Source organism: Tachypleus tridentatus, chromosome 8 (genome assembly GCF_004210375.1).
Source record: "Tachypleus tridentatus isolate NWPU-2018 chromosome 8, ASM421037v1, whole genome shotgun sequence".
Lineage (NCBI taxonomy): Eukaryota > Metazoa > Arthropoda > Merostomata > Xiphosura > Limulidae > Tachypleus > Tachypleus tridentatus.
Genome location: NC_134832.1, coordinates 120,216,236 through 120,241,472, shown reverse-complemented (window position 1 = coordinate 120,241,472; position 25,237 = coordinate 120,216,236). Strand labels below are relative to the sequence as shown.

Below are 25,237 nucleotides of genomic sequence, written 5' to 3'. Positions count from 1 at the left end.
TTCGTGTTATTTTTATTCCAATAAACAAAATAATAATATTATCAGAGAATTAAAAGATAAAAAACTGAACACGTTAATCCTGGAATTGCGGGGGACTCACTATATATTGGTTAACAACAGGTATGTTCTGCACCAAAGAACTCCCCTACTTTTTGAGCTTGACTACCATGAAAAGCTTATTAATTTGGGGAGGGGAAGTTCCAAAAAACGTTTCTACTTTTTAAACAGCTTTTCTTTTTAATGTTTCCAAAAAAGGCTCATTATATAAAAATAATTTTTCGTTTCTATGTGAGGATCTACCTTTTGTAAAATTAATGGTTTTTGTTTTTAACCATTAAGGAAACAACGTATACTCAGTCTATACTGGGCCAGTCAGTGATATAGCCCCAATTAGTCTTAAGAGAGTCAGTTGATTAGGTTAAATCTAGTCAGGCTGCCTATGTTACATTTAGTAGATATACTCTAGGCCTATATCTAGATCTAGTACGTCTAGATTTAAATAATCTAGCCTAGTATTACAGATCTATAAACACTATATTCTCAGGTTCTAGCCTTCGAGAGTTCCTTGCTAGAACTAAACCTAGATCTATAAATCTAGGCCTAATCTACCTATGACGAAGGTTGCTGAAACAATCCTTTAAGGTCTGACAGCCAGTAGGCGGCCATTTGTAAGGTGGCTTTCTAGACACAATGATATTATGTAACAATAGCTTTATCGATTTCATCTAGGCCTAGCTACATTTATTATTTGGAATCTATTTCATCCTACACAGCCACGACACTATCATGACTGTCGACAGTGCTCTTTTTTTACCATGCGACCATGTATGCTAACTTAATGCGTTCAAACATAAACACTTTCAGCTGAATATTTTAATATGTGTATTTTTGCCTTGACATCGTTATCACTGTGTGACAGTCAACCAATCATGTGCGTTTGGCAGTCCAACTTGTACTTATTATGAAGTTTACTTCTTGGTTCAGAGATCGCTGTATACTTTTAGTTTCGTTTTGAGTTCAGTGAACGCTCCTAATGTAAAGTGAAATGTTTAGTGTCTAATTAAATAAAAACAACGTTTCGGTTTTATAAGGTCGTTTATTTCTAGTATTAATAAATCTACATTTTTATTACGTTAATGTGAATTACAATGTGAATAATTCCTAACAATTTAGTGTAGGATATCCTGCTTGCGAAATAAAATTTGTTACCAACGTTATTCGTGCCTGTTTTTCCATCATTTCAGAAGTTAATGTTGAGCTTTACCTGTGTGCAAAGTTTTTGAAATGGGAGACACACAGACACTAGGGTTTGCTATATATATAAGATTACTACTTAACAAAGTGTTCACATTACATATCATATTATAGTTCCATCAAAATCTTATCGCAACAAGTACTGTTGGTAATTTTAGGTACAGCTTATCAGTGTACTTTTGCGTCCATTAATATTATTTGTGTTTAAAGTCCTATAACATGCAGTAATCAGTAGTAACTTCCTAACAAAATAGGATTGTTTATTACATTCAACTGTCATCTTTTTTGTTTCTTTTAAAAATATTAAGCTACTCAACCAATGATTTTCTTGTCGTCATTTGGATATATAAGTTTAAAATTCACAATGTATAGAAATATTATAGTGTTTCAAAAACGTTGGAACTGTTCCTATCTAATAAAACTTTATCTATAAATCATTGCACCTTGAAATCTTTCTTATTATTTTATCTATTTTAATACTGATGTTTATTTAAGTTAAATTTATATGTTAAGATGTACATAACTTATTTTGTTAAATCTGTAGTACGAAATTCCTGCCTATTTATTAAAGTTGTATAAGATTCTCAGCTGTAAGAATCAACAATATATGTGTGTAAGTAAACATTAGTGTATCCTCTATATTGTTGTCCAAGCTGAAATTTCTAGAAACTCTTCTCACGCCTAAGAATATAATCAACGCAACTCGCCAAGAGACAGTTTATATTAGTGGTTTGCTATATAGCTGGTATACTATAAACCTCGGAAGCTATAATTGTGATTAACGCTTATTAATCGAGAACTTCAGATATTTGACCAGGAACGTTTATGAATTTCTAGCATTACTAACCATTTAACTTCAGCGGATTCACATCGGACATTACTATTTTTACGAAGGTATTATATAACTTTGGTAGTGAAAAACTGGACGCGTGATAAGCGAAGAACGAAGAACTAGCTAGCTCCCTGTTAAGTAGATTGTACCTACATTAACTCGAAATTAATTCGCTCATCGTGAACCCTCTGTAAGACATTAAGGAATTACCAGACCAGAAAGAAGACTCAATATTGTTTGTAAGTTTGTAAAACCTTTGTACATAAATTATTATTATTATTCATAATAACTGTCATTATAAATTATATTATTACTTGTATATTAACATATATTTGTATTACAAATAAATTGTGTGTATCAATATTGTTGGCACGTATCATAAATTTGATACATTTCGACATTTATTCAACCTCATAATATAAATTACAATTTAACTTAATTTTAGGCTATTTGAAGTTGTAATACATAACAAATCATAACAAATTTATCACTTCTTTTCCTGCTGCGGATCTCCTCTAATGAATAAATAACATCGTCTCATAGAAAGTAACACAAAATATACAAAATATCTTCCTATCTTAAGAAAAAGTTTGTTATTGAGAGTATGTACGCCGTATTATCGGTGATATACCTAAAACATCGTAAAATATGGAAAGATGGATAGTTCGTGTCATTCAAATCTGATATTTTGTTATAATGGAAAAGTTTGGAATTATTCTTCTAAACAAATGTAAGTCGTTATTATCTGCAGAAATATTTGTTAACAAAACCTTTATGCTCCCACCCATTCTGTCTGTAAGTTTCATTTTACCCTGTGCTAAGTGTAAGATTCCAACAGAAAATAAATTATTCTTATAGAAAAGATTCTTTCAAACAATTCAATGATATAATATGCAAAGTAAAACCATCCCAGTTATACATTTCAACTTTCACATTTCCATTTCGATGCCTAAATACTGTACTAACACTTCAGCGAAAACGTGATCTAGCTTTCGAAAGTGTATTACGATGGCTGTATTTCACCTCGAAAGGTAACTAAACATATACATGCACATAAAGTAGAAATAAAACCCAATCTTTAAAATCCTTTTGTATGCATACATTTCTGCATGTCATAGCTGTGGGCTCGTGAGAACAAACACACGTGCTGTTAAGAGAAGTCCATTTAATTTCTATTCTCTCATACTTCGTTTACTGGCTAGCACAGCTTCAACTGGGAAGGAATTCCTGAAGAGAATCGGTTTACGGTTGGATTTCCATTAGCTTTGTTAATATTCTCGACCGTATTGTGTCTGTACTGTGTAAAATGACAACATGTAATTTAGTTTCTCATTACGAGCATATATAAGAGCAGAAAACATTCAACAAAGAAAATTTTAATTAGAAAGATGGACATACGGTTGGTACACATACTTGTATCTTTCCCATAAAATTTATTTCACCTCCAAACGTCTATAAAGAAATCCTTAATCACAAAGACTAAGATTAGAAGCTACAAATTACACGAAACTATATTAACGTTTTGTTACACATCTCGTTTAACAACACCAGGTTCTGCTTTGCTGATACTTCGTATTAAACACGCTAATATTTTTTAAAATTTATTCAGAGCCTTTGGAAATTTTTTTTATAATTTCTTCTGTATTTTTTTTAATTTTTATTTTTTGCAAAGAATAGTGACAGCAAACTTTATATATCTTATTGAAAATGCATATCAGTTATTTATAGATCTAATTTTTAATATAAAATCGTGCTTTTAAATAAAGTTAAAGGAAAGTTATTTGTCTTTGAACATACGGTTTTCTTTGATAAAAGAAAATCAATACTTTTTATCAATGTACAGCGGTACGTCCACGTATTCCAATGCTAGAAACCGAAATTCGATACCCGTGGTTGGCAGAGTAAAAATAGTCCACTATGTAGCTTTGTATTTTAACCACAATTAAAAACTTTCTATCAATACATTAAAATAATACTGTTCATGATGTAAGAGTTATAAGAGAAGTACTTTTATTCAGTTCTTTAACTAAACATTTCAGTTCACGTGTTAAAAGGGTCATGCATGACAGCAATAGGGTCATATTTCAGCTTCTTCCTGTTTTAATTCTCTCTATAAATTTGATAGTGAAATGACTCATGTAAGATTCTTGACTCAATACTTCATCCTTTTTAACTACCTGAGGTGAAAGACTTTGCGTAGCTTATTGGTTAGAGTGTTACATTTCAGACTGATTGATCGGAGGTTCGAGACGTGATGCCGCTGCAAACACTCCACATTTTAAGCTGCGGGTGTGTTACATAGGTAACAGTCAATCCTATCATATCATTATGAGGTGCTTCTAGTTGGTCGCTATTTCTCTAGTTTGTATTTAATGATTAGGGACAGTAATATCCAAATCATCGACGTTTCTGACCTGACTGTTTAACTCATGTACACATGAGGTGTTGTTGAGGTTGAAAAATCCAATCCCCTAAACAGGTGACCTGGCATGGCCAGCTAGTAAAGGCACTCGACTAGTAATCTGAGGGTCGAGGGTTCGAATCCCGATCGCACCAAACATGCTCGCCCTATCAGTCGTGGGGGCGTTATAATGTGACTGTTAATCCCACTATTCGTTGGTAAAAGAGTAGCCCAAGAGTTGGCGGTGGGTGGTGATGACTAGCTGCCTTCCCTCTAGTTTTACATTGCTAAATTAGGGACGGCTAGCGCAGATAGCTCTCGAGTAGCTTTCAAAACAAAAAAACATTTTTTTTTACTTTTCGTCACAAACAGACGCTCAATTCTTTCGCATTTATTTTGTTGTCAATTATTAATGTAGTAAGTAAAATGACGGAACAAGCATGACGTGAGTTGTGTAAATAGGCCTGTTATAATCTGAGATATGCTATGAAGTTTTGTGTGCTCTAGCATGAACATTTCTACTTGATTTCCGCTAACAGCATTGTCCAACAAGCATTTTCTAAGCTCCAGAAAGTGTATTTATTTAAACAGTTTGAATATCCGGATAATGTAAATTTTATTTATGATTAGCAGTAGTTGTTGGGTAATGGTACTTGCATTGTTTTGTTAGCTATAATTTGTAAGAGTACAGAAATATGATGTTGAAACAAGTAATACATAAATTTGTATCATCTGATTTTAATATTTATCACATTGTATTTATTGTTGTGCAGATTGAGGCTCACATTGTGCCAACACATTCACAGATGCTGTTTCTAAGACATAACAGTTGTTTTTCAGTATCTTTAAGCGTATTAATGCAGATCTCCCGACGGTGATTCAGATGATTTGTAATTACATTACAATGTTTTAGCAAGTTAAATACATTAGCTCAGATAAATAGGCATTATATCAATATAAATAAATAAAGTGCCTGTGTATAACGATTTTTAAGCCTAACGCCTAACTTGTTTGACAATCGAGGTTTAGGCCTCAGTCAGTTTATGTATAGTATTCCACTTGAAATGTACTGCTTGACACGACTTGAAAATGCAACCAAATCCCACATACTTGCACATGTCCATTTACACGTAGTGGAGTTTCTCAGCCTGATTTAGAACTAGACTGATCTCAGTAACTTGTGTTTCCGAAAGAAGTGTTCCTCAACTGTAAGCAGTAATGCATAGAGGACATTAAAGAGGCTTAGTGACAAAAACATCATTTCTCAAACATCGTAAGACCTTTTTTTGAGAGAGAGAGAATGTGTGTGTGTTAGAAAGACAAGAAGGTCGTATGACAATTGGTCCTCTAAACACTTAAGATCTAAGACTAAACAGAGAGTTTTTGCATATTATCACCTAATAATATACCTCAATTATTATTATTTTTACTGTAATAGTCTACATGTCCCGTGTTTTATTCATTTTTTACAGCTGAGTTTGTTTTTCCTTATAACAATTCACATTAAGCAAGGTATGGAATCACGCGTATCTTTCAGTATTTGTTAACATTATTTTTGAGAAAAAGGGCACTTTGGAGCATTGGGGTAGGAAGACACCTCCATGTGCAAGTAAGTGACTGTAGGGATGGCGATAAATTCTGTGTTGGATATTTCATATCGTGTTAACTAACTCGTCTCTCTTTCCTTTGTCTGAATAGAGATATGTCGACCAATTGTAGTTCGGAAACAATTATTGCCATAGTTACTGCTTTTTTTAAAGTTTTATCAATATTCTATAACGTCATACACGACATTCTGTTAATTTTATTAATTCTGGATTGGAAGAAGGAAATCTAGTTTATCTAATATAAAGCAGTTTATTAATATATATATTATATCATGCAAAGTAAGTGTTTGGTTCTACATTGGAAATTTTATGTTACTTTCTCAACACTTAGGCTCAGATAGTGATTTTTTTCATGTGTTTTCTAAACGTAAAAAGTACTTCTTCAACGCCATAAGAACGTAAAAATTGACACATTTACAATGATGAAATGCAATATATTCATGAAAGCCGTGTTTGTAGCATCTGCTGGGATTATGTATTTATTTCGAAGAACGTTTCCTGCTAAGTATATAATTATATATATTTAAAACAGGGCTACAACAAGAAACTTACTTTGGCAGTGTAAATTTTGACTGACAGTCATTTCGTGCTAGGGAATAGTGGAAGAAAAACAGTAAACTTCCAACCTTATAAATAAAACCATGAATCAAAATCCTAATGATGTACCTAAATAAAATTATAAATCTAAATTTAGGGATCTTTCGGAGGAAGGCATACAATATTCAATAAATGGAAGGTGTACTTAGGAGTCAAGATTATAGAGTAAGTACCCATCTGTAGTTCAGGATATTTACGTTGGAATTTTGATACGTACACCCATTATGCTAATTTCAAGTAGATGAAATTAACTTGTAAAATCTGCATATAATACGCATATACCGAGTTATTTGTTTCGGGAAAAATATTATATACATAATCTGAGACTTAAACCAAATTTTACAGATTACAGAAAATTTATGTGTAAGTCCAAGAATTATTTAATTCGCAGGCAGATCATTATACTGCTTGGTCCTGCGTCAATATGTTATTTGTGTATTTAACTTGTAATAACTCTGTCGAAAATATTGTAAAACAAACGTACTGTCTAAAAGATAATACAGCATCTATGACCATAATTGTTCATATAAAGTAAGCCTCAATTTGCATAAAAATAACTATAATTTGGTATGTATCAAAATTGAATGATACGTTTTTATGTACTATTTGTCTAAATGTTTTTCTTCTGTACTTTCACAACTTGTAACCAGCAAAACACTGGAACTACTATTATTCAACAACTACTGTTAATTATAAATAAAACTTCCACGAACCAGATATTTAAAATGTTTAAGTAAACAGACATTACTGAGTGAAAAACAGAATTATCTGATAACATTTATCCCGAAAATCACGTGAAAAGTTTATATTTGAGCACATAGGTTGTCATACATCTGTCAGGGGCAATAACTAAGCCAGTTAGATCCCAATTCATGATGCTAATAGGCCTGTTTACATGTCTCGAGTCTTGTTTTTCCGCCATATTGCTGCATGTGATACATTAATGATCTCGCTTGATCATTTTTACACAGCAATAATTCGCAAAAACAACAATAAAAGCGGAATAATTCAGCGCCTGTTTCTGATGAAAACGACATGACACAAAACTAAAGTGTAATAAATGAGGATTTAACGGATTATCGTAGCACATAAATGTAAGCCTACCTCTTTCAACATTAGTTAAGCCTCTTTTTACCATGCCGACGTGTGTCAAGAAAAGAAGCAGACGTGACTTTTCATCTAGGTGCCAAAAAATAAAAACTCCAAATATATAATGATCCAAATTACACTTTAAAAATGAGATTGAACTAACCAGCAAAATAAAATATGTAATCGATGTTCCCTACGGCCTTTTGTAGATGAGTGTAATTTAACAGAAGTAAAACGTTTCTGTTCCTCAAAATGAAAATATTTATTGTTTATTTACAATTAATGATAATGATTCTAATCTAATGTATTGTCACAATTGTTAAGACTATTTTTCATATTCAACATATTTAAAATATTTAATCGATGTTCCCTACGGCCTTTTATAGATGAGTGTAATTTAACAGAAGTAAAACGTTTCTGTTCCTCAAAATAAAAAAAAATATTTATTGTTTATTTGCAATTAATTATAATGATTCTAATCTAATGTATTGTCACAATTGTTAAGACTATTTTTCATATTCAACATATTTTCTTCTGGTTGAAATATACCGGTAATTATTTTTCGATAAGAGTACCACATTTGTTTGTGTGCTATTTGTTATATCCATCGCTAGGAATCGAACCCCAAATTTTAACTCATAAGTTCATAAACTTATCGCTGTCCCTTCTAAGTGCAAAAGTATCAAGCTAATTAGTGTCAGGAATAGTTGTTATCAATTTATTCTGCTGAGTATTAAAAAAACACAAGATAAAATCAATTATTTTAATCTTCGAGGCTTAATCTTACACAGCAGTTTTAATTTTGATAAGTAAATATATGTATATATGTATATATATATATATACTATGTCATCGACTTCTCAGTAAAACTGATTAAATATAACTTTAAAAAATAGGAAACGTTTACGAGCTCATTAGTTGCCTTTTGCAAACCTTAATGTGTAACCTTTTGTTTTTGCAATGGTACGACCACCTAGGATACGCTAACTGAAAATAACGTTATCAAGCTTGAATATCTTCTGTCGAATGATATGAGTTCTAACCCAAAGCAATTTAGCCGTAAGCTTACACATTTATACAATTCAATCTATACAAGCGGTCCCATATTAAATTTTTAATCACATACACACAAAACGATGTTTGAGGCAAAATATTAGTTATCATAGCCCAGGGCTAGAAGCTGCTTATTGTTAACTGATTTTTTAATTGAGGTACAAATTATCATGAGGATTACATACGTAAACACTTGGAATCTTTTAATCGGTACTGGCCCCCAAAGAGTGATCCTCACGACCCACGGAAACCCAGAAATTTTACTTATTATATGTGTATATATATATATATGTATATAGAGAGTGAGAAGGAATAGGTTATCATATCACTAATTCAACATTATAAATATGTAAACTGTTGTGACAATAATACAGGGTAAAGTGTGGCTTAATTTTTATGAAGCCCAGACTGTGAATCTGTAGGTTCGCAGTTTGTATCCCGTTGTTGCAGAAGCATGCTTCGCACCTTGAGGCCGTGGGTGCACAATATGTGCTGTTGACTACCTAGCTACATTTCTTCTAGTCCATCAGTTCAGAATTAATGACGGTGTTTTGTAGATACCTCTTGTATAGAAGTTCACAAATATTTTAAAATAAAAAACACCAGTATCACACATGTTTAGTCTCAGTAATTTTAATTCTGTGTAAGCTAACTTGAAGTAATTCTCTTTCTGAGAGCGAGCTGTCTTGATAAATATAATTCCTCAGTCAAAAATTTGAAAGAAAGATTGAGTAGATGTTGAGGAATTACGACGATGATAATTAAACTCAATAGAATGATAAGATATTAACAATCACAGTCTTATTGTAACTAATATACGCTATTTTGTCTGTCTGTCTGTCTGTTCCCCAGATTCTTAAACAGTTTTGGTTCGAGTATTACTGAAGTTGGATATTATAGTAGGGAGAATGAGTCGAGGGTGATTATATATATATTTTATCTCTCCAAGAGGTAGTCATACGCCAGCGTGGGCTTAATGTTTATAAAAATGTTCATTATAAACTAACACTAAATGTTTCATTTCTAAGTACACGCTTAATCTTTTTATAATTTTATAATGCAGTTCGAGATAATAAATATTCAAAAATTAATATTTTGTTGTGTCTAACTTCCACCGATCTGGCATAGCCTAGTGGATAGGGTGCTCGATATACAATCTACGAATCGCGGAATTGAAACCCAGCACTTAACGTGTTCACTCTTTTATCCATGAGGGTGTTATAACAAACTGTCAATCTTACTACTCTTTGGTAATACAATAGCCCACCAGTTGGCTGTGAGTGCTGCCTACCAGTTGCTTTAACTGTGACCAGCAATTCAAAATTATAGATGGCGGTACAAACTTTAGTAACTTTGTCATGAAACAACAAACAGTTTTAGCCATCCCACTTTTAGCACCTCTATTATACTGCTGAATTTACGTTTGTTCGTCGGGTATGTATGCTACTGATAATAAAACTCGCAGTAAACCACATTTCTCAAAAAATACACCGATTCTTAAGTTGATAAACATAAGTTTTGATCTGAAATGACTAAATCAGGTTCGGTTTAATTTAAAAATAGTATTTAAATACGAAGGATAGCACTATCGTTAAAAGTTCGCAAAGAAAAGGATATTGAAAATTGCATTTTACAATCACTCAAAGGTCAGGCATGATTTAGTGATTAATATGCTCGTACTACGAGTCCGTGATTCATGGTCTTTTGCACATAACTTTGCTCTATGTTTTGGAACCGCAAGTGCACTATAAAAATGACAGTTAGGTCCCACTATTTAGGCAAAAGAAACAGCCCAAAAGCTGGTGATGAGTACACTTGGATAGAGGCTGTCACTGTAGTTTGTCTATTCAAAACTAAGGACAACTTATAGCATTTGTATAGCTTTGCTCCAAATTCCTAAATCTACTTCAAAAATAATAATCAAATATATTATATTCAATTTGAAAACATAAATGAAAAATAAATTAAAACGTCTATTAACTGTACTGAATGGGCCAAGCGTGGCCAGGTGGGTTAAGGCGTTCGACTCGTAATCCGATGGTCGCGGGTTCGAATTCCCGTCGCACCAAACATGCTTGCCCTTTCAGCCGTGGGGGCGTTATAATGTGACGGTCAATCCCACTATTCGTTGGTAAAATAGTAGTCCAAGAGTTGACGGTGGTTAGTGATGACTAGCTGCCTTCCCTCTAGTCTTATACTACTAAATTAGGGATGGCTAGCACAGATAGCCCTCGAGTAGCTTTGCGCGAAATTCAAAACAAAACAAATCTTACAGTCCCTAGTATGTCAAGGATCAAATACGTACACCATAAGTTTATTAGAAATGCAAAATCTTATTTTCATTAACTGTTAACATAAATAATCGTAGTTTTAAGTTTATGTCGCTTTAACTAGCTTTTTTTCTTACGCATATCTATGTATACAATTATGTTCTTGAAATTGTCGTTCGTTGGAGATTCTGCAACTCGTGAAATGTCTTAAGATTATCTATGACAAGAGACGATTGGAACCTTCTGAAACCACCGTGATTACTTAAGATTATATATGACAAGGGACGATTAGAACCTTCTGAAACCACCATCATTACTTAAGGTTATATATGGCAAGAGACGATTAGAACCTACTGAAACCACCATCATTACTATAAAAATCTGTATCAGTATCTCCTCAAATAAAAATTGTTGGAACGTGACCGAGATCATGACACTTTGGGTATTCGTATTTATATCACATAACTTCTTGTGTTTTAGACAAAGATCCACCATTTGTTTCAAAGTTTGTTTTTTATATCAGCAAGTTTGAAAATTTTAGTTTGTGTTGATCTTATTTGTCACACCTTTGCAATCACTTCTGTTAAATACTTTTTCTTGAATGCATATTGAATTAACGTTTGTTCAGAGGAAAACAAGGTTTTCTTATTTCTCGGAGCATGGGTTGACCACGTAACAAAGCTCTAATTTCAGAGCTGATGAGTAAAGGTTAAATCCAAGCAATGTCGCAAACTATTCCCCGCTTTATAATACAGCTGTCGTTGCGTTGTGAGAAAACAGTAAAGGTTAAATCCAAGCAACATCATAAAGTATTCCCCGCTTTATAATACAGCTGTCTGCGTTGTGAGAGAACAGTAAAGGTTAAATCCAAGCAATATCATAAAGTATTCCCCGCTTTATAATACAGCTGTCTGCGTTGTGAGAGAACAGTAAATGTTAAATCCAAGCAATATCATAAAGTATTTTCCGCTTTATAATACAGCTGTCTGCGTTATGAGAGAACAGTAAAGGTTAAATCCAAGCAATATCACAAACTATTCCCCGCTTTATAATACAGCTGTCTGCATTATGAGAGAACAGTCAATTCCTTTTGTTTGTCCATTTTAGGGCTTATGACTGGGCAAACTCTCTCATCTGTCCATGTATAACTTGAATATCATTTGTTCAAACTTCAAAAATGTTTATACGGTTAGAAAATTACAATTAAAACTTTCAGTCGATTATCTTTCACTGTGTATTTATACTTCTGAGTTATAATTCTACCAGCGATTCTGAAAAAAAAAAACTTAAATCGCTTGGTAACACAGAATACAATATTTTAAGGGAAACACTGTATACTGTAAGGTAGTTGGTTTTATATTTAAGTTCATTTTTAAACATTACCTTTTTCTCCCATGACCTAATTTAAACTAAAATGGCGCAGTTCCAGAAGCATGAGAAGATATAACAGATTAAATCATACTGTGATGCTGCTTATAAATGTTCACTGCTAGTATAAATATTGTAGGTTCAGGTGTGATGCCATGTTGATAACCTTATAAATCAATAAAACATAACTCGACTTTGAAGTTCATAAAACAGAAGGGGAGAAGGGGCCTCTTATTTCAAAATAATTCCCTAAAATTGGATCCTAAACAAAAAACTGTAGAAAAATGAAACGGTTACACAAACATGAAACGAATAATTCAAAACTCGTATCGTGTACTCCACGTGGTTCACACATACGTCTGTGTAGTGAGAAATCTATATACAGAATATATATAATTATATGTAAAAAAAAGCAAATATGTTGTTAGGAATTTATTAATGTTATTGTATCATGCACGTTTTATCCGTGTGTCTTTATGTATTCTTATGTTATCTATACTTCAACCTTTCAGAATGCTGTTCTTCTTATTGAGCATAAAGACAATATCATAGCCCCTAGGAGACTGTTTGAAGGAAGCGAACAATATACCATTGTGAACTTTAAACTAAAGAGGAAGGGATTACTGCCTTAAGTAATCATTCTGTCTTGAATAGCGACGTCTATGGGGCCGTTTCCTTTTTTTCTTAAATCAGAAAGATCAATATCTTCCAGGGCTAAAGAGCTTGATTCAGAAAAATGGCCTCATTACGAAGACAGCTGGTCTATGCTTAATGCTATAGCACGTATATTTAAAAGTCAATTCGTCACTAGTTGTACGTATACGTTGTAGCAACCCAGCTCGCGCTCCAGCCGCCCTAATTATCTTTCATACTTCTTTGGTTCCGCTAGTGATTGATTGAACAAATAACTTATGTCGATCACCAACTACAGTAAGCCTATTATTACGACAGAGAAGGTATAGAACGGGAGTATGTATTTGCTGCCTAAGGATCGACCTAGATAAGGACGATTTCTTTTTATCACAATATCCCTTGTTGAGTATGATGCGAGAAGTTCAGTAATTGGTTCCATTTGTATGTTACTGAATATTATAAGAACTGCATACACACAGGAAACTAGCCTTTGTCTATGTGAGTTTGTTTTGTTTGTTTTCGAAATTAAGCACAAAGTTACATAAGAGGATATCTGTGCTCTACCCACCACGGGTATCGAAACCCGGTTTCTCGCGTTGTGAGTCCTTCAGACATGTTGTTGTGCCGCTAGAGGGCGGTTGAGTAATACTCAAACAACAAATTTTAGAAACAATGAAGTTTTTGGATTGCTAATCGGGAAACAAAAGGGATAATGCTTTTTGAGTTATGATTGAAAGCATGCAATCTATTTGAACTTGTTTGGGATCATTCTTAATATCAGACAGTGCACTTTGCCACCTTTGTAACCGTATCTGACCACAGTTACCATGGTAACTGACCTTCAAATACAAATTTAACATAGAAATGTAATAACTCTAGACATAGGAAAGATAAAAACGTCATTTAAGAGCCCACATCCTGGAAGACAACTTGAAGATAATCGTCAATGGTATTGTCTTCAACTTAAGCGATGACATTCTCTGACATTTTTTTCACACTGATCTCATCGATCTTATGGAATTCAATACCAGCCATTGTGTTCTTGAGAAATGCTTTCAATTTTTCTAGTATTCCCTCCTTAACCCTCCCATTTGTCTCCTGTGTATTTATATACATATATATATATATCTTGTCATTCAGATTCAGTGAGTCTTTGTACCTATCTGGAAATGACTAATAAACTTGTTATATGTTGGTATTTCAGATACTATTAAACCTTGTTTTTTTTGTTGCTTTTTAACTTCGCCCAATGTTACTCGAGGGCTATCTGTGCTAGCTGTCCCTAATTTAGTAGCTTTAGACTAGAGGGAAGACAACTAGTCATCACCACCCACTGCCAACTCTTGAGCTGCTATTTCACTAACAAATAGCGGGATTGATCGTCACATTATAATGACCACATGACTGAAAGAGCGAGTACACTTTGTATGGCAATGATTAGAACCCGCGACTCAAATATTATCAGTAAAAGAGTAGATCAAGAGTTGGCGGTGGGTGGTGATAACTAGCTGCCTTCCATCTCGTTTTTTACTATTAAGTTAGGAAAGGCTTGCACATATATCCCTTGTGTAGCTTTGCACGAAATTCAAACAAACTTGCGCATCGAACGTCTATGTTATTACATCAGTATTATAGCCTGTACTTAAAAGTTTGTTAACATTGTTATCATTAGCATTATGATGTTACTATACAGATCCTACGGTCATTTTGATAAACAGTGTATCTATGTTACTATACAGATCCTACGGTCATTTTGATAAACAGTGCATCTATGTTACTATACAGATCCTACGGTCATTTTGATAAACAGTGTATCTATGTTACTATACAGATCCTACGGTCATTTTGATAAACAGTGTATCTATGTTACTATACAGATCCTACGTGTCATTTTGATAAACAGTGTATCTATGTTACTATACAGATCCTACGGTCCTTTTGATAAACAGTGTATCTATGTTACTATACAGATCCTACGGTCATTTTGATAAACAGTGTATCTATGTTACTATACAGATCCTACGGTCATTTTGATAAACAGTGTATCTATGTTACTATACAGATTCTGCGGTCATTTTGATAAACAGTGTATCTATGTTACTATACAGATCCTACGGTCATTTTGATAAACAGTGTATTTATGTTACTATACAGATCCTACAGTCATTTTGATAAACAGTGTATCTATGTTACTGTACAGATCCTGCATCCATTTTGGTAAATAGTTCATTTTCCTGTATTGACTAATGCAACTATCTATGTCAGAAACATTTATACCTATAAATAATCGAAATATGTTTTTAGACTGATAAAACTTGCATTTTTATCGGTGAGTATTCGAATTTATAACGGTGAGATCAGGGGTTTGATTCCTCTCTGTAGACACAACAGGTAGCTCGAAGTGGCTTTGTCATAACAAAATACACACACGTATGCACACAGATGCTTTTAAAAAAAATGTGTATCACTATACAGATAATAACTTCAAATAGAGGAATAATAACTGAATATTTTAAAGAGCTTACTTGTGCTGTGATAAGAACTGTATCCTCGCCATTATACGAGTCTAGAGACACTTTGGAACAGTTATTCCCGAAGGCACAGGGATTCGGCATTAGTTTGATACACACCGTACCTTCGTCTTTAACCATAAGCCATTCGTGTCAAATTTATTGTTTTTTTAAAGGTTTTTTCTTCAGGACAGCTATCTCCTATATTAAGCAGATTGTGTTTTCACTTTTTAGATAACTTATACCGTTATTCTATAGGGCCATTTTTTACCCTGATGAACAAATGTCCTTTACCATATGTTTTTTTACTTTAAAGTTGATAATCTGTATATATCTGTCACTCTAGGGAACAGATGTCATGCATTTCGTCTTCGTATCTTTTGTCATTGCAGGGTGAAAGATGTGAAAGTGACTAACTTGTGCAATGGGTCAAACTAATGTGTTTTGTAGTATTAAATTATACAGTTTTGAGGTGTTGTTATATTCTAGTTATCTACCAGAAGCATGAAGTGAAAGTCTATGATGAAAACGTTGTTCGAGGAAACACTGCACTTCTGCAATGTGTTATACCAAGTAACGTTACTGACTACGTCACTGTGACGTCATGGACTCTTTCTGACGGTCTCATCATATTCCCTTCACAATCATACGGTAAACGATTTGTTGTGTTTGAGTATTTTTGATATAAATTAAGCATTTATATTGGTTTACCTCGATTTAAATCAAATTACTTTGGAGCTTAAATTGCTTTTTTTATACTAAAAAAAATTTACGAATTTGTATGTTTGATTCACTGCGATGCTTTCCACAATTTAATAATGTCATTTTTCTTTTATATAAGTAATTCTACTGATGTTACTTGAACTATAACCAAGAGTAGACACCATCTAACCATCCGAAGTATCTTCTTGTAGCCTGCAAATAACAGTGAAAAAAATTTGGAGACCGAATTATCTAAAAAACGTTATAGAAACGTTACGAAGTGTATTTGTTGTGTTTATGTGGATGTAATTGAATATCATCGTAGGAAGAGATTATTTTTGTGACGACAACAGTACTACAACCCTTAGCGATTAAAAGACTTCATAGATATACAAGTTCCGTAAAATAATTAACATGTCGTTGATTGTCCGTTTTTTTTTTTTTTTTCTGTTTCTTTCCATTTAGATTCTAACGCCAAGCATGTGGCATTTCCCACGGGAGAGTTACATGTCCGCCATGCGGATCATAGTGATGGTGACGTAAGCTACAGGTGTCACGTGACAGACCGTCTCGCCCGACAGAGCTTCCAAAGTGCAACTTTGGGTCGATTGATCGTCATAGGTAAGAAAATCTAATTAAGGTCTAATTACCAGTTCAGATGAACAACCCTGCAGTCATATCAATATTTAATTGCTTGAACTTGGACAAGGAATACTGGGTAATTGAGCTGCGTTGTAATTAATGAACTAAAGTAGTTTTGTCAAATATAAAGCCTCTTTCTACTTGTACACCCCAGAGGCACAGAAATATGTATGTCTGCGTACTTACGGGCTAGAAACGGGAGTTCGATACCAGTGGTGAGCAGAGTACGTAAAGCTCTTTGTGTAGCTTTGCTGTGCTTAACTACAGAATAACAAAACCTTCCATTTATAAAAATGACTTGATTGTAATGCACCAAGCTATTTTCTTAAACGTGATCGGTATGTAGATATTGGTGTGTACAGCTACTTTCGTTATACAGAAGTTGAGTATATCAGGACGATTTTGGATGTTTGTTTTTGTTGTTTTGAATTTCAGGCAAAGCTAGTCGTTCCTAATCTAGCAGTGTAAGACTAGAGGGACGGCAGCTAGTTATCACCACACATCCCCAACTCTCGTGCAACTATTTTTACCAACGAATAGTGGGATTGACCGTCACTTATAACGTTCCCACGACTGAAAGGACGAGCATGTTTGGTGTGACGGGGATTCGAACCAGTCACCCTCAGATTGCGAGTGGAGCGCCCTAATCACCTGGCCATGCCAGACCATGATTTTGGAATCTGATCATGCTTTCTCTGATGACCATGCATTTTAATAGCAGCCCTATAGGTTAGATTCCATTGCATAATGCTCCATTGTAAAATCGTCACGTCCAAACTACATTACTCCTTGATGCAGGGTTTGTACGGTGCATTCAGTTGACGAGGAAGTAGGCTTCCCACTGTACGTTTTCACACGAGTCCACAGGCACTGCTTATAGTGACTTAAATGATATGTCTATGTATGAAATAGCATGAATAGATAGAAGTTTTATTCCCCAACTATGAGGTGGATTAAGAGGAACTATGACTGGCAGTCTCATGATGAACCCATGAACTGACATTTTTCTCGAATTCTCATTTGGGTTACGACATAGTACAATTCTCTTTATGGATGAACCTGGTGTCTCAAGGTAACCAATATTCTTTTGTTTCGTAAATTCTAAATGTTTAACCTGGGCTGTTACGTACTCTTTTCAAAAATGGTCAGTGTTCGGTCGCATCACACTAAAGGAGTAACGCCAACCAATGTCAAATTGTAGTTGTAATACATATCGTCTACCGGGACTTTGTACGAGGAGCAGTTGTCTCGTGACTTGCCTATTCCATATCCAAAATTGTTTTAATATTATCATCCAGAGACTAAACGGTTCTGATTCCTCTGTCAAGCTATATTTTTAAAGGATTTCACTGGACCACTTTGGTCTTTCAAGAAACGTCTCTCATTTCAGGGTAGGCTACAGCTTAACTTGATCTTTAAGAAGAAACTTAGCATGCTCTCCTACATATATTGGAATACAGCGCCCCCTACAAGATGCCTCTGTTGTTTGTCCTTAATGCCATACCCGCAAAATAAATGTTTGTTTTATGAAAATAATACTTGTGTTCCCTACAACCTCGCTTGCTTTGATTTCTGTAGAACCGTATACACACCTGGGATTAGGGTTGGTGGAGGGATATAAAGCTTAAGTCTCACATTTTTCTCAACAGTCACACAGTGATCTCCACAAATTTCATTTTACTTGTCACACTGCGATTTTCACAAATTTCGTCTCACCAGTCAAACCATAATCTCTACAAATTTCATCTCATCTGTCACGCCGTGATATCAAGAAATTTTGTCTCACAAATCACAAAGTGATCTTGACAAATTTCATTTGACTAGTCTCACCGTGATCTCCATTAATGTGATCTCATTACTCTCACTGGGATCTAAACAAATTTAATCTCACCTGACATACCGTGATTTCCACAAACTTCACCTCACTAGTCACAATGTGATCTCAACAAATTTCATCTAACCAGTCACAGTGGGATCTCTACCAATTACATCTCACTAATCTCACTGTGATCTTCATAAATTTTATCTCACCAATCACACCGTGGTCTCCACAAATTTCATCTCACTAGTCACAGCGAGATCTCCACAAATTTCACTTCACTCGTCTCACATTGATCTCCACAATTTTTATCCAACAGTCACAGAACTGCTGGTATGGGTTTTAACATTTTCTGAGATAGATTTTTATTTCAAGTGGGTTTGTCGTCATCAACAAATTCCATCTCAGTAGTCATACCAAGATATCAACAAATTTCATGTCACTAGTCACAACGTGATGTTAACAAATTTCATGTCACTGGTCACAACGTGATGTTAACAAATTCCATGTCACTAGTCACAACGTGATGTTAACAAATTCCATGTCACTAGTCACAACGTGATGTTAACAAATTTCGTGTCACTAGTCAAACCGTTATCTCAAGACATTTCATATCAGCAGTCACTGCGTGATCTCCACAAATGTAATCTCACCTGTCACACTGTGATCTCCACAAATTTCATCTGTCTAGTCACACCACGATCTCAACAAATTGCATTTAACCAGCGTGATCTTCACAAATTTCATCTCACTAGTCACGTCGTGATTTGCACAAAAATTCATCTCACTAGTTACACCATGATCTCAAGAAATTTTGTCTCAAGAGTCACAGTGTGATCTCCACAAATTTCACACTAATTACATCGTGATCTTTACAAATTTCATTTAATCAGCCACAGTGTGATTTACACAAATATCATCTTGCTGGTCACACCGTGATCTTAACAAATTTCATCTCACATATCACAGCGTGATTTCCTCAAATATCACCTGACTAATCACACCATGATCTTCCCAAATTTAATCTCACCTGTCATACTGTGATTTCCACAAATTTTGCCTTACTAGTCACACGGCGATCTCAATAAATCTCATCTAACCAGTCACAGCGTGATCCCTACCTACCAATTACATCTCACCAGTCACAACATTTTCTTCACATATTTCATCTTACCAGTCACATCGTGATTTCCACAAATTTCATCTCACTAGTCACACCATGATCTCAACAAATTTCATCTCAGGAGTTACACCGAGATCTTAACAAATTTTATGTCACTAGTCACACAGTGATCTTAACAAATTTCATCTCATTAGTCTCACCGTAATCTTAACAAATTTCATCTCATTAGTCTCACCGTAATCTTAACAAATTTCATCTCACTAGTCATAGCGTGATCTCAACAAATTTCATCTCACTAGTCACACCGTGATCTTAACAAATTTCATGTCACTAGCCACATCGTAATTTTTAAAAAATTTAATCTGACCAGTCACAACATGATCCCCACAAATTTCATCTTACCAATCACAGCGTTATCTCCACAATTTTCATCTCACTAATCTCACCGTGATCTCTACAAATTTCATCTCACCAGTCACACATTGATTTCCACAATTTTTATCCAACAGTCACAGAACTGCTGGTATGGGTTTTAACATTTTCTGAGATAGAATTTTATTTCAAGTGGGTTTTTCATCATCAACAAATTTCATCTCTGTAGCCATACCATGATCTCCACGAATTTCATCTCACCAGTCACACCGTGATCTCAACAAATTTCATCTCAGAACGGCTGGTACGTGTGTTAACACTTTTTGAGATACATTTGTATTTCAAGTAGGTTTCTCGTCATCAATAAATTTCATCTCTGTAGCCATACCGTGATCTCCACGAATTTCATCTCACCTGTCACACCGTGATCCTCACGCAAGTATTGCACAGATGTTAAAGCAACACACGTTCACAATCACAAGCGTGTACGATATTAATAATACTTCAGTAAAACTCACGCTCTGCTCTTTTCCAGGAACATTTATTAACTAGTCTAGCAGCAGAACGTCTTTCCTTGTGTTTCAGACTCATTTCTCCTGATCATAGTGTAGCCTACAATGGTAACGAAATACGATATACTTAAAGCTTTAACTACTCACTAGGTTAGACCTGATATGATCGATATTTCTCACTTTCCAAAGGAGTCTTCACGGTCAATAGAACTGAAGTAGGCCAGAACTAAACGTTTCTGTCAATTTAATGCTATTTAAAACCTTGATGCCTTTCACTCAGAGTATGGGTCTGAGGTTATCTACTTCCAGTTTGTTTTTTTATTTAAATCAATAATGATCGCAAGATGTTCCAACTTTTCCCTTAATAAGCTCTCTGTGCTAACCACATTTCTGTTTTGATTTTGAGTAATGTTTATTTTCACTTCTTTTTAAAAAATCGACAAAAATGTTGCATGGATCACTGAAGATTCTCTGAAGAAGAAAAAACGAATAACATTACAACAATCTTCGACTTAAAATTTAAACAAAAATAATAATAGTTTTGTTCCATCAAAATTAAGACACTGATTGAAAATGCACATTAGAATTTTTTAATGTTTATTGTGTTGAATCATATTAAGTAAATGTATGAAAATGGTTTTGGCAATAGTTACTCTAATGTTTTATCAATTTTTGATTCATTTTAATAATATCGGTTATAAACTAACTGTCTACCTATTTATCTGTCCGTTAAGTTAACATATTATGTAACACAATCACGTACAGCTAATATTCCAAACGTTATGTTACTATGCAAGAGCTGTATGTGTAGTACTTTTAGAGTTGAAGTTCATGTCAAAGAAGTGATGCAAATGTAACGTTTTGACTGTATAGGAAGGCTTACTTTAGACACATTCAGAGAAAAATAACATCAAAACCAGAACAAGATGAAAAGACTTACAAGTTCATTACTGAAAGACTCTTCCAATTATCAGAATCTTTACATGAATTAGTAACATATATGATGTTACAGCTGTTAACAATTATAAGAATCTTGATATGAATCAGTAACACATATGATGTTAGTTGTTAACAATATTTACAGACAGACCTACAGTTATCAGAATCGTTACATGAATTAGTAATATACATGATTCTGAGTACCCACAAGTGAAAGTAAAGGAGAATATGTTATGATATGGTAACTACACTGTTTTCTCCAGTTGACTTCTTTTGATGAGCTTCAGAATTACAACTTGTTTGTTCTTGTCACGCCACCAGGAGGACAAATATGAAAGGAAAAACAGAATAAAAGATATAAAATTAAGAATAAGGAGAACAACTAAGTAAAATCAGAAATGTGATTCCTTACCTTACTAATTAATATTAGCCTTAGGAAATTCAAAGAAACTATACAAATGTTTCAACTCTGAGTGTGTCATAAATAGGTTTTCTATTTATCGACTTGTTCAGAAATATTTACAAAATACAAAGGGTTCTTAGGAATTCAGGCTCCCAGCTAAAACAGAAAGGGTCGGTAATGTTTCCATTAGTTTCTAGACGAATATAAAATGGATGGAATCCGCTGATTCAAAGGCCAACATAATCTGGAAGGGGCTTATGGAAATACTACTAGTTGAAAATGAAGTTTAAAGAAGGGTCATTTACTGTTCCATTAGTTCAAGAGCAGACGTAAAGAAGAAGAGACTTGTAGTTTACTATTATTTTAAAAGCGAATTTAAAGAGGGAACATTCAGTTTCCACTAGCGCACGAATAAACTTAAAGTAGAGGTGTTTTATACTTTACCACTATTTAAATGACAAACTAAAAAAAAGGCATTTCATTTCTACTAATTCAAGGGTGTACATAAAGAAGAAAAGCATATAGTTTTTTAATAGTTCAAGGGAAGACTTGGCTCAGAGGTGTGTTGTAAAATAGATTGGGAATGAAGTGCCTCACTCATACTAAGGCCTGAAATCTTAGAAAAAAGTTATGAGATTTGTATTTTTTCTTGGAATTTGGCCTTTGAGTAAAATAATGTAAAATGATGTGATTAAAAGGATAAAGTCATAAAACAGAAAACGATTACTATGAAATATTGCCATTTTGGTGAAACAAATGGTTGGTTAACCGAGGAACTAAGTGTCATATCGTAAGCAAAGATTCGTAACAAAATAGGAAAAAATAAAGATTTACGACCGCTAGGGGAGAAAACAGCCAATCTGTGACCAAACATAAAGTTGTATAGGTCTTACTGATATGGCTAAGTCTGGCAACCAGTTTTTTTTTCTTTTCTTTTCTGCTACGTTAACTGTTTCATCTGTTGGTTTGTTAGTTTTCTCGTGAAACAATTCAGCTCTTCCGAAGCTCAAATAACGAATAACTAGTTAACCCATTTGTCTAAGCGTTGTGAAATAAGTTGAGTTTTAATGTTTCATTGATCTGTTATTAATTAATTTATTATTTTAAGTGTTGTGAGAAAGGACTGCATGACTGGAAATAAACGTCCAGAGATACCACCACAACTGTTATGACGATATGATATATCCTTTAACCTCGTTTTCAGTGAACCTTTTCCTGTAGACGTATTGAATTTACTACAAAGTTAAATACATTTTTGAAGTTAAAGAACGTTAGCACGGTTTGTTGCATTATCCTAGGGAAAAGTGCTTGTTGCGTTTTTACATACACATATATTAATAAATACATATAATGATGTTTATATAATATATATATAATAGTTTTTTTTTAGAGTTGTTGAATCCCAGAAGTTTAATTTGCGTGACGAGTTGAAATATGAAGGACTTCTTATGCATCAACTTGTTTATGCTTGGGAAATATCTCAACATCTTTGAACCATCATCTAATCCCAAAAGTTGAATAGTTGTAACATACTTAACCTGCCATTGTCTTTTTAATGATTCAAAGTTTCTTTATGACGAAGATAATCAAACTCTAACACGCTATCTCCTGATAACGGAATCTACTAATATGTGGAATGAACGTTCGTGCTTCAAGCAAAAACAAGCTTAAGAACCTGAGTGTTCTAATTAAAAATTCTTTCGTGTGTTTTTTATTACTCGCATATAATTCTTGTTACATTATTCACGTTACTTTTTATAGCTTTTACCCATTATTAATGCCTCGAAGTTACTTAGTCTATTACTAATATAGAATCATTGAAAATTTTTTAAAAATTCCATGTATAAAACTCGGACAAAGCTCGGTGCTATTATTTAAATCACCCCTTTTACTAGCGAATTTATGAAGTATATTTTACTCATTTATGAGTATGATAGAAATAAAAATTTAGAAGAAAAAGACAGAAAAAAGAACTGCATAACTTATGAAAGATCTCGATTGCCACGCCCTCTGGAGGTGTTTCTATATCCAAAAGACTGGTCGAGATAGTATTCTTCTCTTAGCGTGACAGGAATTAGACCTGAACATTTGGTCAGGCAGGTTAGTAATTAGATATTTGAAATACTGATTAACTGGAAATCATGCTCTTTATGAATAATTCATTACACGTGCAGTTAAACGAGATAAAACAACGTTGACAAGCCACGTCTTTGACTATATAATTCCTGCGGGAAATTATACGATCTAAGAAAAGACATGGTCCACAAAACACATAGGAAGTAGTAATCCACCAAACATACAATTGGGAATGTTAACAGTATATTCTAGTACGCTACAATATAATAAATAAACAAACAATGCTACTATAAGGAAATTTAAATTTATTCACAAATATTATTGAACAATATTATCGAAACATTTATGTTCACCTTGTCATAACCTTCATAGGTGATAAGAATATTTTTGTTCGTTTAAGAGCAAATCCACATAATACCATTTGCTGTGTCCACCGCAGGCTCGATCCCCGGATTTCAGCGATGTAAGTTCATAAACTGAACTCTGTCCCGCCAGGGGGACAAAAACATTTTAATTTATTATTTTGATTATGCTGTACTAAAAATGTTATCACTTTTCTTTTTTTACTTAAGAAAGATGGACAGGTGAAATTAGTTAGTGAAGGAAAAAATAAGCTAAAAATAAAATAATTTACTTGTATAAAATAATTTCAAGTTAACCCACAATAACCTTTAATAAGCATAATGAAAAAAAAATTGTACATTTTGAGATCGCAACTTATCGTTTCTACTTTTGTCGTCCGTACTTTTTATTATAAGTTTCGCCAATCCTTGAAAAAATTGCTATTTTTTTCAGTTTAGAAATAATAATAAAATGTCGTAGACAGGTAAGACTTGCTCAATACACATCCAACAACATACCTCACATGCATCAATCTGAAACAAACGTAGATATTATAATAAATACATAACAGTAAATCCGTTACAGATAGGAGTCTTATTAGTAGATTTTCAGGGTCACAAAACCTGAATATATTAATCCGGAGGGGTCTTTCAATCCCACAGAGTAACAAGAATGTTTTAATCTAGTCCTTTA

The 25,237-nt window shown here is 33.8% G+C and overlaps 1 protein-coding gene across 2 annotated transcripts in view; it reads left to right on the top strand.

Annotated features, from left to right (window-relative positions):
- The window catches only part of LOC143223346 (cell adhesion molecule Dscam1-like), a 141,428-nt gene that overhangs the window by 67,783 nt on the left and 48,408 nt on the right, over positions 1-25,237 (top strand). For both annotated transcript variants that reach the window (XM_076451221.1, XM_076451222.1), the window contains exons 3-4: positions 16,104-16,265; positions 16,782-16,937. In XM_076451221.1, the coding sequence (XP_076307336.1) occupies positions 16,104-16,265; positions 16,782-16,937 (318 nt within the window). The remainder of the gene's footprint in view (positions 1-16,103; positions 16,266-16,781; positions 16,938-25,237) is intronic.